Here is a 15,428-nt window from a genome sequence, read left to right as displayed (position 1 = left end):
TGTATTTATTTCCACATATATTTACTGTCTACAATGCAAAGCACTGAGGCTAAACAAAGACAAATATGGTATGCCTTACAATTGCTAAGATTGATATACCTACAGTTACCAAACAGTTGGAATCCCAAAGGTCTGACACTTGAACAACATGTAACCTTGTATATGTAATAACCCTTCTAATTATAGGACCAATGTTAAACCACTAAAGCTACAGCACTCCTGTGAATACAGCAGTACAGATAAACAGTGCTCTAAGCTAGTAAAGAAAAACCCAATTCTATAACTTCATTTTACCAAAATACTATAAAATCACATTAAAAAAAAGGCCTGCCTCAAAAAAAAAAAAGTTAAATCACTGCAACTAAAATTAAATCTATTAAGCCATGACTACCTGCCACTCTGGCCCAAATAAACTAGAGTGCTTAATTCAGCAGATATTTACCTATATTTTGTAAAAGAGACAGGATTTACTAATTTAAACAAGAATCTTTAGTGGGAACTCCCCACATCAACCCATTTCCATGTGCAATACAAAAAAATTAAACAGCCCATATAGGCCTCTGGGCACAAAGTTCTTGAAAACTGTAATAATGATGACAATGCAAGCTGTTTAAAGATAGCTAGAATGACAAGAAGTCAAAGGATCCTATAACAAAAAAATACAATTAAGTCAACCATTCCTTTTTATATACAGGTGGCCCTTGAACAACACAGGTTTGAATTGTGCAGGTCCACTTACACACAGTTGTTTTTTCCCAGTTGACCTGCACAGTTCAAAATAGTGTTGTTCTGTATCAAGTGGTGATTAGGAATCTGTGTATGCAGATGATCAAAATAAGTGACACATGAATTCATTTTTTTTTTTTTGTATTTTTCTGAAGTTGGAAACAGGGAGACAGTCAGACTCCCGCATACACCCAACTGGGATCCACCTGGCATGCCCACCAGGAGGCGATGCTCCGCCCATCTGGGCCGTTGCTCTGTTGCAACCAGAGCCATTCTAGCGCCTGAGGCAGAGGCCATGGAGCCATCCTCAGTGCCCGGGCCAACTTTGCTCCAATGGAGCCTTGGCTGCGGGAGGAGAAGAGAGACAGAGAGGAAGGAGAGGGGGAGGGGTGGAGAAGCAGATGGGCGCTTCTCCTGTGTGCCCTGGCCGGGAATCGAACCCGGGACTCCTGCACGCCAGGCCAACGCTCTACCACTGAGCCAACCGGCCAGGGCCATGAATTCTTGACTATGTGGGTGGCTGACACCCCTAACCCCTGCATTGTTTTAAGAGTCAACTGTATATAATGTAATACCTATAGCAGCCACCAAAAGAGCTATACAAAGAAATATGTTCAAGTACATTATACATAAATCAAACCAGAATTATAAAACAATATTCAAGTAACCTAAAAGAAGGCAGAAATAAGAAAATACAGAAAAAAAAATAATTTAAACACTAACACATCAATAATTACATTAAGGGTAAATGGTCTAACATACAAATAAAAAGCAGTTAACAGGCCCTGGCCAGTTGGCTCAGTGGTAGAGAATGGCCCTGGCTGCAACAGAGCAACGCCTCAGATGGGTGGAGCATCGCCCCCTGGTGGGCATGCCAGGTGGATCCCGGTCGGGTGCATGCGGGAGTCTGACTGCCTCCCCATTTCCAACTTCAGAAAAATAAAAAAATAAAAAAGCCCTGGCCGGTTGACTCAGCGGTAGAGCGTCGGCCTAGCATGTGGAGGACCCAGGTTTGATTCCCGGCCAGGGCACACAGGAGAAGCGCCCATTTGCTTCTCCACCCCTCCGCCGCGCTTTCCTCTCTGTCTCTCTCTTCCCCTCCTGCAGCCAAGGCACCATTGGAGCAAAGATGGCCTGGGCGCTGGGCATGGCTCTGTGGCCTCTGCCTCAGGCGCTAGAGTGGCTCTGGTCGCAACATGGCGACGCCCAGGATGGGCAGAGCATCGCCCCCTGGTGGGCAGAGCGTCGCCCCTGGTGGGCATGCCGGGTGGATCCAGGTCGGGCGCATGCGGGAGTCTGTCTGACTGTCTCTCCCTGTTTCCAGCTTCAGAAAAATGAAAAAAAATAAAAAAAAATAAAAATAAAAAAAGTAAAAATCAGTTAACAGTAGATTAAAAAACATAATCCAACTATATACTATCCATAAAAAACTCTCTTCAAACAACACAGTATGGGAAATTTTAAAGTAAAAAGAAAAAGGTATTATCATGCAAACATTAACAAAAACCAAGTTGCAGTGGCAATATTAGTATCAGATAAAGTAGTCTTCACAGCAAAGAAAACTACCAGGGACAGAGAGAACGAATGCATAATAAAAGGTTCACTCCTCCAAGAAAACAAAGCAATCATAAATGCATATGCACCAAATAACAGAGCTACTACATAACATGCAAAGCAAAAGCTGACAGAACTGAATAGATAACCATACAAATCTGCAATTTTGTAAAAAATTTTTATTCATTTTAGAGAGAGGAGAGAAAGAGAAAGAGAGGGAGGATGGAAGGGGGGAGGGAGAGAGAAGGGGAAGGAGCAGGAAGCATCAGTTTCCATATGTGCCTTGACCAGGCAAGCCCAAGGTTTCAAACCAGCAACTTCAGTGTTCCAGGCTGATATTTTATCCACTGTGCCACCACAGATCAGGCACAAATCCACAATTTTATTTATTTATTTTTTTTATTTTTCTGAAGCTGGAAACGGGGAGGCAGTCAGACAGATTCCCGCATGCGCCCGACCGGGATCCACCCGGCACGCCCACCAGGGGGCGATGCTCTGCCCATCCGGGTGTCGCTCTGTCGCGACCAGAGCCACTCTAGCGCCTGGGGCAGAGGCCAAGGAGCCATCCCCAGCGCCCGGGCCATCTTTTGCTCCAATGGAGCCTCGGCTGCAGGAGGGGAAGAGAGAGACAGAGAGGAAGGAGAGGGGGAGGGGTGGAGAAGCAGATGGGCGCTTCTCCTGTGTGCCCTGGCCGGGAATCGAACCCGGGACTCCTGCACGCCAGGCTGACGCTCTACCACTGAGCCAACCGGCCAGGGCACAAATCCATAATTTTAGTTGAAGACTTCACCACTTCCCTCTCAAAAACTGATAGAACTAGACAGAAAACAGAAAAGTTATAGAAAAATACACCACCATCAACCAACTGGATCTAATCAATACCTAAAGAACATTCCACTCAACAACAGAATGCATCTTCTTTTCAAGTGCCCATGGAACATACACTAAGATGGATCACATCCTGAGACATCTAGTCCAAACCTCAACAAATTTTTAAAACTTTATATGACAGAAGTATGTTTTCTCATTACAATGGAATCAAACTAGAATCAGTAACAGAAAGTTAACAGAATTTCTAACACTTGGACACTAAGATAATTCTAAATTCAAGATCAAAGAGAAGTCTCAAGGGACAGACAGGGGAAACAATACAAGGAACAGAATGAAAATGAAAGTAAAGCATAATGGAATTTGTGGGACACAGTGAAAGCACTGCTGAAAGAAAGGTAGAGCCCTAAAGGCCTATATTAGAAAATAGAAAAGAGTCTAAGATCAAAACTAAGCTCCACTACCTTAAAAACCTAGTATAAGAAGCCCAGGCCAGCTCTGGCCAGTTGGCTCAGTGGTAGAGTGTTGGCCTGGCGTGCAGGAGTCCTAGGTTCGATTCCCGGCCAGGGCACACAGGAGAAGCGCCCATCTGCTTCTCCACCTCTCCCCCTCTCCTTCCTTTCTGTCTCTCTCTTCCCTTCCCACAGCCAAGGCTCCATTGGAGCAAAGTTGGCCCGGGTGCTGAGGATGGCTCTGTGGCCTCTGCCTCAGGCGCTAGAATGGCTCTGATGGGCCATTCTCTAAGCAATGCTCTGCCAAGATGGGCAGAGCATTGCTCCCTGGTGGGCATGCCGAGTGGATCCCAGTTGGGTGCATGCAGGAGTCTGTCTGCCTGCCTCCCCGTTTCCAACTTCAGAAAAATACAAAAAAAAAAAAAAAAAAAAAAAAGAAGCCCAGGCCAGATAGCTCAGTTGGTTGGAACATCATTCCAATGTTCAAAGATTGCCTATTTGATCCCTGGTAAAGGTACATACAGGAAGAGATTGATATTCTTGTCTGTCTCTCTAAAAAAATAAAAGAAAAAAGAAAAAACCCAAAGCAAGCAAAGAAAATAAAAACAGAAATTAAGTTAGACACAGAAACAAAGAGCAGTTCTCTGAAAGATCAATAAAACTGACACTCCTCCAGTAAGACTAACAAAGGAAATAAAAAGACACAAATTACCAATATCAGGGCCTTGGCCATTTGGCTCACTGATAGAGCACTGGCCAGCATATGAATGTCCCAGGTTCGATTCCCTGTCAGGACACACAGGAGAAGCAGCTATCTACTTCTCCACCCCTCACCCTTTCTCTCTCTCTCTCTCTCTCTCTCTCTCTCTCTCCCACACACACCCCTGCAGCCATGGCTCAACTGGTTCAAGCACATCAGCCCCAGGCAATGAGTATAGCTCCAGGAAGCCTCTGCCTCAGGCACTAAGAATAGCTCAGCTGTGAGCATGGCCCCACAAGGACAGAGCATTGGCCCCAGATGGGGGTTGCTGGGTGGATCTCAGTCAGGATGCATGCGGGAATCTGTCAATCTCCTCTACAGTTGGAAAAGATGAAAGGAAAAAAAAAAGGGAAAAGAAATTACCAATATCAGGAATGAAACCATGGACAGATATCACTATACACCCTACAGACATCAAAAGTATAATAAAATGAATACTAGGGACTAACCCACAAATAAATTGATAGGCTAGATCCCTGGTCAGCAAACTGGCTCGCGAGCACATGAGGCTCTTTGGCCCCTTGAGTGTGGCTCTTCCACAAAACACCGCGTGCAGGCACTACCTGGATAAGGAATGTACCTACCTATATAGTTTAAGTTAAAAAATTTTGGCTCTCAAAAGAAATTTCAATCATTGTACTGTTGATATTTGGCTCTGTTGACTAATGAGTTTGCCAACCACTGGGCTAGATGAAATAGGTCAAGTCCATAAAAAAACTATAAAAAAGATTATCTGAATAGCCCATAACTAGAAAGGATGCTGAATCTATAATTAAAAAACTGTTAGAAATCTCCAAGCCCCATTGTTTCACTACAGTTCTGCCAAAAATTTGAAGAAAATTAACAGCAATTCTATACAATACCTTTCAAAAAAGAAAAAAAGAAACAGCTAACAGATCAGCAAAGTAGGAAATACAAGATCAACAATGAATAGCCCAAAAATGAAATTAAGAAAGCAATGCCATTTACAAAAACACCAAAAAATAAGATACTTTGAAATAAATATAACTAACAACTATAAAACATTGTTGAAAAAATTAAAGGCCTAAATAAATAGACCTATCAAAGTCATGGACTGCAAATTTAATTTAATACTATAAAAAAGGCAAGACTTCCCAAATTGATATACAGATCAATGTAATCACCATCAAAATTCCAACTGCTTTTAAGAAATGGATTAATAAAATGAATCTGGACTTGTACCTCATCCCAGATACAAAAATTAACCCAGAATGAGTCAAAGACCTAAAAGAACTAAATCTATAAAAATCTTAGAAAAAACATATGCATAATTCTTCATAGCCTTTGACTGGACCTTCTTAGATATAACACCAGAAGCAAGAGTAACAAAAACAAACAAACAAAAACCCCACCAGACTGAATTATATTAAAATTAAAAACTTTCCCTCTGCAAAATACACTTAGTATAAAAAGACAAAGCTACAGCCTGACCAGGCGGTGGCACAGTGGACAGAGCATTGGCCTGGGACACTGAGGATCCAGGATCAAAGTCCCAGGGTTGCTGGCTTGAGCACGGGCTCACTAGCTTGAGCACAGGATCACCGGCTTACCACGGGATCATATACATGACCCCATTGTCGCTGGGTCACTGGTTTGAAGCCCAAGGTCTTGAGCGTGAGTCCAAGGTCACTGGCTTGAGCAAAGGGTCACTGGATGGGCTGGAGAACCCCAGTCAAGGCACATATGAAAAAGCAATCAATGAACTAAGGTGCCACAACTATGAGTTGATGCTTCTCATCTCTCTCCCTTCCTGTCTGTCCCTCCCCCAATCCTCTCTCTCTCTCTTTCTCTCAAAAAAAAAAGGACAAAGCCACAGACCAGGAGAAAATATATATCTGGCAACCACATATCCAACAAAGGACTAGTATCTAGAATATAAAGAACTCTCAAAATTCAAAAATAAAAAAAAACAGCACACTTAGAAAAAAGAAGACATGAAGAGACACTTCACTGAAGAGGATAGACATATGGCAAATAAAAATGAAGATATGTTCACCATATTAGGGAAATGCAAATTAAAACCACAATGAGGTATCACTGCGAACTGATTTTAATGGCTAAAATAAAAATAGTGATACCACAAAATTCTGGCAAGAATGCAGGAAAAGGGGATTAGTCATATACTACTAAAATGTTACAGCCATAATAGAAAACATTTGACAGTATCTTAAAAAATTAAATACCCAACTACCATGCAATCTGGCAATTACATCCCTGGGTTATTTATTCCAGGTTAATGAAAATGTATGTTCACAGTAAAACTGGTATATCAATGCTACAGTAAACTTATTCATAATAGACAAAACTGAAAACAATACAGCTGTCCTTCAACAAGTGAATAATTAAGAAAACTATGGTATATCCCAGGGGTCCCCAAACTTTTTACACAGGGGGCCAGTTCACTGTTCCTCAGACCATTGGAAGGCTGGACTATAAAAAAAACTATGAACAAATCCCTATGCACACTGCACATATCTTATTTTAAAGTAAAAAAACAAAATGGGAACAAATACAATATTTAAAATAAAGAACAAGTAAATTTAAATCAACAAACTGACCAGTATTTCAATGGGAACTATGGGCCTGCTTTTGGCTAATGAGATAGTGGTGCCCCTTCCGGAAGTGCAGCTGGGGCCTGATAAATGGTCTCAGGGGGCCGCATGTGGCCCACGGGCCGTAGTTTGGGGACCCCTGGTATATCCACATCCACATGGAATACTATTCAGCAATAAGAAAAGGAACTCATGCCACATGGAACAACCTGGATTAATTTGCAGATAATTACGCTAAGTAAATCCCAAAAGTTACAAAATGTGTAATTCCTTTTATATAACTTTCTTGAAATAACAAATTATATAGAAGTAAAGAACAAGTTACTAATTACTAGGAATTAAGGAAAGAGTAGGAGCAAAAAGAAAGTGGGTTTGGCTACAAAGGAGCATTACAAGAGATCTTTGTAATGACAGAAATGGACCGTATCCAGACTGCATCAGTGTTAATATCCTGGTTGTGATACTGTATTTGCAAATTGTTACCCTGTAGGGAAAACTGGGTAAAAGGTACTCCAGATCTCTTTGTGTTTTTGCTTATAGTTGCACGGGATTCTATAATTCTTAAAATAAACTTTAAATTTTTAAAAACTGCTTTACACATACAAATGGTAATCTACAAATTTTGAAAATATTAAGCTTATTCTATAAAGGACCCTTACCATAACTAGAGTTCTTTTTCTTACACTAAAATACACTAAAAACTTTAAAAGCTTACACCAACATATGTGGGATTTGTATATGGGCTAAATAAAATTCAGGTCCATCCATTTTTACAATAGGTTAACAATACAAAGTAACTATTGAAGATTGAGATTAAAATATTAAGATTAAAAACATCAGCAATGAGAACCTACTGTATTTGTCTGCGTATTCACTTTTTTATCTTCTAGATCCTTGAATTTTGATCGAAAAGAGACCATTTTCTCTTGAAGTTCTGGTGTACATAGTTCGTACACATCCAACATAAGAGGAAATTTAACATCCTATATACAAATCAAAAAGGAAAAAATGTATAAACAGACTTACAAAGGTAGTTATTTAAAATATCTATCATACTTTTAAAGTACTGCTTTCATAATTCAAAGTTCAAAATAAAAACTATAAAAATCAGGACAGCTATGTAGTTGAAAACATCACAGTGCTGTGACATATAATTTCATTAATATGTAGTCTCTAGTGAACAAAATAAACAGACTCATATACCATTTCCCTGAAAATAAGACAGTGTCTTACATTAATTTTTGCTCCTAAAGACACTCTAGGTCTTATTTTCAGGGGATGTCTTATTTTTCCACGAACAAGAATTCACATTTATTGTTGAACAACAAAAAAAAATCAACATTTATAATATACTGTAGTCATGTCAACACAACATCAGCATAACCAGCCCAACTCTGAATTCCATTAAGAATGTCTTGTTACTCTATTTCATGTACAATCTACCCTGTTTTCCCGAAAATAAGACAGTGTCTTACATTAATTTATGCTTCTAAAGATGCACTAGGTCTTATTTTTAGGAGAGGCCTTATATTTCTAAGCTTGAAAAAAATTGCACTAGGTCTTATTTTGGAGGATGTCTTATTTTCGGGCAAACAGTATTTGGAGAACAGACTGACAGCTGTCAGAGGGGGTGGGGTAGAAGGCTGGGTGAAAAGGTCAAGGGATTAAGCAAAAAAAAAAAAAAAAAAAAAAAAGCAAAACTCACAGACACTGAAAACATCACAGTGGTTATTTTCAATCTGGTCCTAACTTTAGGCAAAAAAATTTTTTAACTTTTCTTTCATTAATTTTTTTTTTTTTCCAGAGACAGAGAAAGAGTCAGAGAGAGGGATAGACAGGGACAGTCAGTCAGGAATGGAGAGATGAGAAGCATCAATCATTAGTTTTTCGTTGCGCATTACAACACCTTAGTTGTTCATTGATTGCTTTCTCATATGTGCCTTGACCATGGGCCTTCAGCAGACCAAGTAACCCCTTGCTCCAGCCAGCGACCTTAGGCTCAAGCTGGTAAGCACTGCTCAAACCAGATGAGCCCACGCTCAAGCTGGCAACCTCAGGGTCTCGAACCTGGGTCTTCCACATCCCAGTCTGACGCTCTATCCACTGCGCAACCACCTGGTCAGGCTGTTTCATTAAACATTTTAATGTACGTCTGACCAGGCAGTGGTGCAATGGATAGAGCGTCGGACTGGGACACAGAGGACCCAGGTTCAAAACCCCGAGGTCCCCGGCTTGAGAATGGACTCATCAGGCTTGAGCACGGGCTCACTAGCTTGAGAGCAGAGTCACTGGCTTGAGTGTGGGATCATAAACATGACCTCATAGTCACTGGCTTGAGCCCAAAGGTCACAAAGTTCACTGGCTTGAAGCCCAAGGTTGCTGGCTTGAGCCCAAAGTTGCTGGCCTGAGCAAGGGGTCACTCACTCTGCTGGAGCCCCACCCTGGTCAAGACATATCTGAGAAATCAATCAGTGAACAACTAAGGTGCCACAACAAAGAATTGATGCTTCACATCTCTCTCCCTTACTGCCTGTCTGTCCCTGTCTCTCTCTCTTAAAAAAAATTTTTTTTAACCCATGAAACTGACCACAGAGGAATTACCAAAATTTATACAGCAAAAAAGCATTTTAGAAATAGACCAGTTGCTGCGAAAATGGAAACCTAAAACCAGCAGCAAAGTCAATTTACATATACGGTCACTTCTGATTGTAATATGAAATACAATTTTACACAGAAAGAAGTGATATAGTTTAATAACAATATTAATATACCAAGTTAACGATAGTAGATACTTCAACTACAGTTAACCTTCTAATATAAAACTAACTACATTTGAAGATATATTTGGAATTTCATATGAACAGTCTAGAATTATATATACCTCTCCCAAGGATCAGGGATTCTGGGTATGTAGCAAACTATAGTTCAATAAAACAGCTACATCATGAGGCTGGCTCTTACACCAAGAAATTACAATTTAAGTCCTCTTTGGGCACCAATAATTTAACACTCTTCTTCCACCTGGGAGAACACAGTGCAGTGTGTTATCCAGCATCTACCCAAACCCACTCTCAACCTGCTAGATCAGGACCACTGAAGTACCTCTGATCTGACCTAGGGCAGTGTTTCTGGGGAATGAAAGGTGTCCAAAAGAATTACCTGGGAATCTTTTTAAAAATATACTTCCCTATTTATTGTATTTCAAAGAAAATTTAACTATTCCTAAAGGAATAAAGAAACCAACTATAAGTTAGGAATTGCCTTCAAAGAAAATTTTTTATTACACTAAAAAGTTCATTACTAACCTTAAGAACTTTAGCATTCACAGATTCCTTCTCTTTATAAAAAAATCGAACCATCTGAATAGTCAAGTAAGCAGGTAACCGGCTAATCTTGGACTGAGAAAAGAAATTAGAAATCCTATGACATAAAAATACCACATAAGTTTTAAATTCCTTGGTTTGATAAAAACAAAGACTGGGCAGCCCTGGTCGGTTGGCTCAGTGGTAGAGCGTCAGCCTGGTGTGCGCAAGTCCCGGGTTCAATTCCCGGCCAGGGCACACAGAAGCGCCCAGCTGCTTCTCCACCTCCCCCTCTCCTTCCTCTCTGTCTCTCTCTTCCCCTCCCACAGCCAAGGCCCCATTGGAGCAAAGATGGCCCGGGCGCTGGGGATGGCTCCATGGCCTCTGCCTCAGGCGCTAGAGTGGCTCTGGTTGCAACAGAGCGACACCCCGGATGGGCAGAGCATCGCCCTCTGGTGGGCGTGCCGGGTAGATCCCAGTTGGGTGCATGCGGGAGTTTGTCGGATTGCCTCCGTTTCTAGCTTCAGAAAAATACAAAAAAGGCCCTGGCCGGTTGGTTCAGCGGTAGAGCGTCAGGCTGGTGTGCGGGGGACCCGGGTTCGATTTCCGGCCAGGGCACATAGGAGAAGCGCCCATTTGCTTCTCCACCTCCCCCCTCCTTCCTCTCTGTCTCTCTCTTCCCCTCCCGCAGCCAAGGCTCCATTGGAGCAAAGATAGCCCGGGTGCTGGGGATGGCTCTTTGGCCTCTGCCCCAGTCGCTAGAGTGGCTCTGGTCACGGCAGAGCGACGCCCCGGAGGGGCAGAGCATCGCCCCCTGGTGGGCAGAGCTTCGCCCCTGGTGGGCGTGCCAGGTGGATCCCGGTCGTGCGCATGCGGGAGTCTGTCTGACTGTTTCTCCCCATTTCCAGCTTCAGAAAAATACAAAAAAAAAAAAAGAAAAATACAAAAAAAACTGGAAAAAAAAAAAGACTGAGCAACATTAATTAACTGGAAAACTTTTAATAAAATGAAATTTGATTTCAAAAGGAATGCGTAACTTACAGATTTGATGTACAAAGCATTTCTTTGCAATGTTGGAGACTGTTTGGTGATTTCTTCCTGAAGTCGCTAAAAAAAGAATGTAACAGAAGACCAAACATTAGTTTTAAAGGATTTTTTCCACAATATAGAATCATACCTTTAATTCTTTTAAATATTAGCACTACTTAACAGACAATGTATAGTACATCAATGGATTTATAGCACTGAGATAATCTGAATGATGACAATGTGAGAAGAATTTCGTTTTTAGATATGATTCAGTTCATGAAAAGCAACAGAAGGCATCAAAAAAATGTATACTGTGTGAACTTGTTGGAATATAAGTCATAAATGTTTAGTGTTTATATTATGACCCAAATATTCCTCAGATTTTGCATCTATACTGCATTTTATATAACATAAGACAGCCTTTTATGTCATTCCTCTACTTAGTTTATTAGGATATTCATATATTAGAGAAAAATTAGGAGAATGTGGGAAATCCTTGTTCTTTATGCTTTATGTATCAGAGCCTTCCAGAACCAATCAAATTTGAGAAAAGTCATAACTAAGAAACCCGCTGTTGATCTAGCCAATGTGGGAAAGCCTCATGTCTGCCTCTCAACTCCAGAGCCTATGTGATGTTGGGCAAGGTAGCTATCCCTCTGGGTATTATTTATAAATGGTGATAACAGTACCTATGTTATAATGCTATTATTAGAATTACATGAATTAAATTGTACATGTAGAAAAATTGAAAAACTAAATATATTCTATGTTCAATAACATTAGCTACTATTTCTAATATCAAAATTTATCACTGCCTGACTAGGTGGTGGCGCAGTGGATGGAGCATTGGATTGGGATGTGGAGGGCCCAGGTTCGAGACCCCGAGGTCGCCAGCTTGAGCGCGGGCTCAGCTGGTTTGAGCAAAGCTCACCAGCTTGGACCCAAGGTCACTGGCTCGAGCAAGGGGTTACTCAGTCTGCTGAAGGCCCCCAGTCAAGGCACATATGAGAAAGCAATCAATGAACAACTAAGGTGTCACAACAAAAAACTAATGATTGATGCTTCTCATCTCTCTGTTCCTGTCTGTCTGTCCTTATCTATCCCTCTCTCTAACTTTCTCTGTTTAAAATAAATAAATAAATAACACTAATGGTGGGATAAATGGTGATAGAAGGAGACTTGATTAGGTGGTGTGAACACATAATACAACATGCACATGATGTATTATAGAATTGTACACCTATAATTAGGTGTACAATTTCATTAACAATGTCACCCCAATAAATTCAATAAACATAAATTTAAAAACACTAAAAAATAATTAGCACTAATGTGCTCTGCTTTGACAATATATAAATAAGAAATTAGTTAAAACGACTTACTATTATTGTTTATTCTAAACATGTTACAGAGTGTAAAAAATTGTTTTAAGTCTGTTTTTTTTTTAATTACTAATCTCATTTCAAAAGGAATCACTGTGGAAAAAGTTTTTACCTTCTCTCACTTCCCGTGCCAGCCCCACACCCCCACTTCCTGGAAGCTGCCACCACCTCCAAGGGTTTTTGTTTGTTTGTTTGTTTGTTTTTTAAATTTTTTTGCAGAGAGAGTGAGTCAGAGAGAGGGATAGACAGGGACAGACAGACAGGAACGGAGAGAGATGAGAAGCATCAATCATCAGTTTTTCATTGCGCATTGCAACACCTTAGTTATTCATTGATTGCTTTCTCATATGTGCCTTGACCACGGGCCTTCAGCAGACCGAGTAACCCCTTGCTCCAGCCAGTGACCTTGGGTCCAAGCCGGTGAGCTTTGCTCAAACCAGATGAGCCCGCGCTCAAGCTGGCGACCTCGGGATCTCGAACCTGGGTCCTCCGCATCGCAGTCCGATGCTCTATCCACTGAGCCACCGCCTGGTCAGGGAAAAGAAATAATTTTTTAAAAAATGACTGCAAAAAGGGTATTTGTTTACAGTATGAGAACTGAAACAGGTCAAAGCATCACCTTTCTGGACCTCAGGTGGGACAGTATATGTCAGGCAACTCAAAATATTTGCCACACTACACACATCTCCAGATGACCATGAAAACACTAGAAGTATTGATGCTGGGTTACAAATAATATATTTTAGCAAGTAGGTACATTTGCAAATATGGAATCCGGAAATAATGAGGATCAACTCTAATTGTTCTTACCAATTTAAGTCCTGTAAAAAGATACTTGACTTCTTGATTGATAAAACAGCTAAGTTGAAGCTGACTTTCCTTTCCTTTAGTGACTTCTTCTTCTTCAGACTCTGTGCATTTCATGCTTTGAGAAATAAGGTAAGGAATATGCTAACGGGCATTCAACTTATTATATAATCTTAAATAAGCTATCCTTATTCAATAATTTAAAATATACTTAAAACATTTTGGTCTTGGCCCTGGCCAGTTGGCTCCGCAGTAGAGCATCAGCCCAGCATGTGGAAGTTCTGGGTTCGATTCCCGGTCAGGGCACACAGGGGAGAAGCGCCCATCTGCTTCTCCACCCTTCCCCCTTTCCTTTCTCTCTCTCTCTTTCCCTCCTGCAGCCATGGCTCCACTGTAGCAAAGCTGGCCGAGGCGCTGAGGGTAGCTCCATGGCCTCCGCCTCAAGTGCTAGAATGGTTCCGGCTGCAATGGAGTAACACCCCAGATGGGCAGAACATCGCCTCTGGTGGACATGCCAGGTGGACCCCAGCAGGGTGCATGTGGGAGTCTGCTGGCTGCCTCCCTGCTTCTAACTTCAGAAAAATACAAAAAAAAAAAAAAAAACCCACAAAAAAACATTTTGGTCTCCCAGTAGATTTACTTCTACATATTTAAAAATGCTCATTTACTTACCAACAATACTGACAATGAACGTATGAAAAGGATAAACATTAAACAAATACAAGTTGTTACTTATACAGCCTTAAAATGATCTTGGTAACCCAAAGATTAAACAAAGAAATCTTTTCTAAGTTTCTATCCATCATCTTCAAAATAATACTTCCCTAAATTTATGTTTTATGAATTGGTTCAATCTCAGGTAAAACTGATAAACTTCATTTCATACAATTAAAAATTAATTCTACCGGCCCTGGCCGGTTGGCTCAGTGGTAGAGCGTCGGCCTGGCGTGCAGGAGTCCCGGGTTCGATTCCCAGCCAGGGCACACAGGAGAAGCGCCCATCTGCTTCTCCATCCCTCTCCCTCTTCTTCCTCTCTGTCTCTCTCTTCCCCTCCTACAGCCAAGGCTCCACTGGAGCAAAGTTTTCCCGGGCGCTGAGGATGGCTCTATGGCCTCTGCCTCAGGCGCTGGAATGGCTCTGATTGCGGCAGAGCAATGCCCCAAGATGGGCAGAGCATTGCCCCCTGGTGGGCATGCCGGGTGGATCCCGGTCGGGCGCATGTGGGAGTCTGTCTGACTGCCTCCCCGTTTCCAGCTTCAGAAAAATACAAAAAAAAAAAAAAATTAATTCTATATGAGGTAAATAAAGTGGACTCTCCTAAAGATGTTCTTCGGAAAAATAATGAATTCTTAAAGTATACAATTATTTAAACTTCAAGATCACTCCAAAGTGTATATTTTCCAAATTTCTAATTTCCCTATTTTTTAGATATAACGACCTCTGAAGAATTTTTCTTCATACTCCACCCACCACTCCAATCAGTCACTGCTATTTATACCAATTTATGTCATACACTTGTAATAAGATATAAGTTTATACATATCTTAGCTCATAAGGATACGTAGTTTCAAACTCGACTCCAAAGAACTGATCAATTAAACTTTTCTTTTTAGAAGGTGTCACTGCTAATGCAGATGAAGAATCTGTCTGCAAAAATTAAAATGAAATATAAATTTCTATTTTATTTTACAGTTATTAATGTATATTTCCTCTCATACAATCCAGTTTAGTAATACATATTTAAGCATTGAAAAATGTGACCCCAGACTTGACTTGGGGTGGTGTACACACAATGCAATATACAGATGATGTATTATAAAATTGTACAACCGAAACCTATATAAATTTTATTAATCAATGGCACCCCAATAAATAAAATTAAAATAAAAATCACTTTGAGATACTAGGAAAATAAATGTAATCCCTTTCTGAAAATCCTTCTACGGTTCAAAAATCATTACCAAAGGACTACAGATGCTCAATAATCTCGTTTAATATAAATATATTGAATTCAA

General features: G+C 40.8%; 1 protein-coding gene across 1 annotated transcript in view; it reads right to left on the bottom strand.

Annotated features, from left to right (window-relative positions):
- The window catches only part of USP14 (ubiquitin specific peptidase 14), a 58,135-nt gene that overhangs the window by 2,941 nt on the left and 39,766 nt on the right, over positions 1-15,428 (bottom strand). The window contains exons 9-13 of the mRNA XM_066247596.1: positions 14,975-15,060; positions 13,417-13,531; positions 11,237-11,302; positions 10,199-10,291; positions 7,748-7,876 (exon numbers count right to left, since the gene is read on the bottom strand). Coding sequence (XP_066103693.1) covers positions 7,748-7,876; positions 10,199-10,291; positions 11,237-11,302; positions 13,417-13,531; positions 14,975-15,060 — 489 coding nt within the window. The remainder of the gene's footprint in view (positions 1-7,747; positions 7,877-10,198; positions 10,292-11,236; positions 11,303-13,416; positions 13,532-14,974; positions 15,061-15,428) is intronic.

The sequence above is a fragment of the Saccopteryx bilineata genome, chromosome 11, assembly GCF_036850765.1.
Source record: "Saccopteryx bilineata isolate mSacBil1 chromosome 11, mSacBil1_pri_phased_curated, whole genome shotgun sequence".
NCBI lineage: Eukaryota > Metazoa > Chordata > Mammalia > Chiroptera > Emballonuridae > Saccopteryx > Saccopteryx bilineata.
Note: the sequence above shows the minus strand (reverse complement) of the source record. Positions and strands in the feature narration are given on the sequence as shown.